The sequence below is a fragment of the Mus caroli genome, chromosome 4 (assembly GCF_900094665.2).
Source record: "Mus caroli chromosome 4, CAROLI_EIJ_v1.1, whole genome shotgun sequence".
Lineage (NCBI taxonomy): Eukaryota > Metazoa > Chordata > Mammalia > Rodentia > Muridae > Mus > Mus caroli.
The window spans coordinates 138,418,908-138,421,761 of record NC_034573.1 but is presented as its reverse complement, the minus strand read 5'-3'; the positions used below and the strand labels follow the sequence as shown (position 1 = coordinate 138,421,761).

General features: G+C 50.5%; 1 protein-coding gene across 1 annotated transcript in view; it reads right to left on the bottom strand.

Annotated features, from left to right (window-relative positions):
• Positions 1-2,854, bottom strand: part of Exosc10 (exosome component 10) — a 24,016-nt gene that overhangs the window by 11,730 nt on the left and 9,432 nt on the right. The window contains exons 12-14 of the mRNA XM_021160364.2: positions 2,441-2,589; positions 2,255-2,305; positions 470-581 (exon numbers count right to left, since the gene is read on the bottom strand). Coding sequence (XP_021016023.1) covers positions 470-581; positions 2,255-2,305; positions 2,441-2,589 — 312 coding nt within the window. The remainder of the gene's footprint in view (positions 1-469; positions 582-2,254; positions 2,306-2,440; positions 2,590-2,854) is intronic.

Genomic DNA, 2,854 nt, shown 5'->3' with positions numbered 1-2,854 from the left:
AAAAAAAAAAAAACAAAAAACAAAAAACAAAAGCGCAGTTGCTGGTGAGAGGGCTCTGACCGCCATGCACGAGAACCAGGACTCATACAGTGGAAGGAAAGAACTGCAGTATGTATTCTGATCCAGACACATGTGCTGTACTGCACGACTTCATGCACACAGACTACAGAAAAACTGAATTAAAGCCGTGTAGGCTAGAGCAATAGCTCAGCAGAGGACCACCTGTGTAGCCTGAGTAGGCCCCGGGGTTGAACCCCAGTATTACAAAATAAAACCATACCTTAAAAACCCCAAACTCCAAACCAGCGAACATAAAAGCAGCTAAATCTAACCCGACACACCCCACAGCTTTCCAAGCCACCATCACTCCTCAGGATGACTGAGAGCAGGAGAGCAGCTCAGGGCTTGCTTTCCAGGGCCACAGGAGGAAGGTGTGGAGAATGGGTGTGCTGAGTAAGACACGGCGTACCTTGAGCAGGGGCATCTCTCGAGCCTGCTGGATTAGGAGATGCATCTCATTGATCTGCTGCCGGACAAGAGGTGGCACTGGGTTACAGCAAGCTATGATGCCTTGAGGCTCCCTGAAAACAAGGCCAAAGTCTCAGCTCGTCTTGGAGAGAAGCCTTCAACACTTCCTGACAGCGCGACCGGGCAGCTGGGCTGCGGCTTACTGAGCAGAGTGCTCTGTCCGCTCAGCAGCCTTGATTTCCATGCTCAGCACAACATGCATCCTGGTGCAGGCCTAACCCCAGCACTTGAGAAACAGAAGCAGGTGGGTCAGAAGTTCTGCTCCATAGTGAGTTGCAGGCCAGCCTGGTCGTGGAGTGACGAGCTCTCCCCACAGCCTCCTGCCCCTCCCAAGCGAAGGCCATAGAGGAGCAACAGATTACATAAACGAGCCAGGCCTGACACCTGGACACAGGGTCTTTCCTGCACCAACGCTGGAGCCCGTTCCTCTGGTTGTCTTATAAATTCTGAGAGCCTCAAGGAAAGATGATTTCCAATTTCTTAATCCTGTTTATGCTCCAATTAATACAACAAAATGCTTGTAAGTCATGAGGCTTCAGAAAGACACCAATGGCAGATGATGCCAGTGCAGCATCCGGCCCAGGGGCTGCTGAGGAGGCTGTGGCTGTGGTCAAGGTCAAGGATGCAGGCTTATGGAGATAAAGCCAAAGACAAGGTGTGGATCCTGTCACCAAGCTGAGCCTCCTAGTTAAGGACATGAAGATCCAGTCCTTGGGGATCTACCTGTTCTCCTGGCCCATCACAGAAGCTGAGACTACTGGCTTTTCCCCCTGGGTGCAGGTCTAAAGGATGAGGTTCTGAAGATTCTGCCAGTGCAGAGCAGACTTAGGCTGGCCAGTGGACAGGTTCAAGGCCTTTGTCACTATTGGGGACTACAATGGTCACGGAATGGTCTTGGTGTTAAGTGCTCTAAGAAGGTTGCCACTGCCATGGGAGGGGCCAACATCATGGCCAAGCTTTCCACTGTCCCTGTGCAGAGGGAGAGGCTACTGGGGGAACAAGACTGGAAAGCCTCATACTGCTCCATGCAAGGTGACAGACAGGCCGCTGTGGCTCTGTGCTGTTGCATCTCATCCCTGTCCACCTAAAGATACTGGCATTGTCTCTGCTCCTGTGCCCAAGAAGCTCCTGATGATGGCCAATATAGACGATTGCTACACTCCAGCCAGAGGTTGCACTGCCATCCTGGGCAACTTTGCCAAGGCCATCTTTGATGCCATCTCCAAAAGCTACAGCTGCCTGACCCCCCGACCTCTGGAAAGAGTCTGTGTTCACCAAGTCTCCTTATCAGGAGTTCACTGATCATCTTGTGAAAACACACACCAGAGTCTCTGTTAAGAGGACCTAAGCTCCAGCTGTGACTACCACATAAGGGTTTTTACACAAGAAAAAGAAATGAATTAAGTCTGTTAAAAAAACAAAACAAAAAAACAACAAACTATGAGGCTTTAATTTGGAGAAAGACTCAGAAAGACTGTGGGACGGCTCTCCCTAAGGGACTGCAGCAGGCTCAGGACTAGCCATGCAGAGGCCAATTCACAAGTTTTAGTTCTTATCCAGGAGCCCTCAGACAAGGACTGTGGCTCCCTAGGCCTTGCCACTTTCCAAGCTTGGAGTACTAACCTCTCTGAGTACAGCCTTGGGCAGCCGCAATGAGAGTGCCCGGCTGTGAAGGACTGAGAGCGACTGAGCAGAGAGAGCATGTCACTCAGGCTCTGAGACTTACTTAGGCAGTTCCTCAGCTATCTTTAGCATCATGTGATTTGGTAGAACATATCTGCAACAAAACACAAAATGGGATCAAGTTAAGTACAGCTAGCAAGGTTCACTAAACCCTGGAGCGCAGGAGACAGCAGGCAGCCTTCAGTCTCGGCCGCTGGCCGCATAGGCATTGCCAGCGCCCTGTTCTTACCCGTAGCTCTCATCCTCCCTGCGAGCTGTCTTATCCCTCCAAGCAAACAGCAGCTGGAAGGCGGTCAGCTGCTGCGAGTTCAGGTGCTTCTTTTGCTTTCGATAGAGCTCCAGGTAGGACTCGTCCGTAAAGATAGGCTTGACAAATTTCTGCAAAATGTTAACAACATTCAAGATCCATGAGCAGCAGGGAAAGGCTCAGGGGCCGAACGACTGCCTAGCATACAGGAAGGCCTGAGTGTGATCCTCGGCGATGTAAAAGAAAGATGAGTTTAGGCTCACTAACATAGGAGGACTACAAGCCAGAGGCCACTCTGGGTTACTGAGGGAGACCTCGTTTAAAAAAACTTAAAGACCCTAAACCCCAGCTCTTGGGAGGCTGAAGGAGGAGGATTTTTTTTTTTTTTTTTTTTTT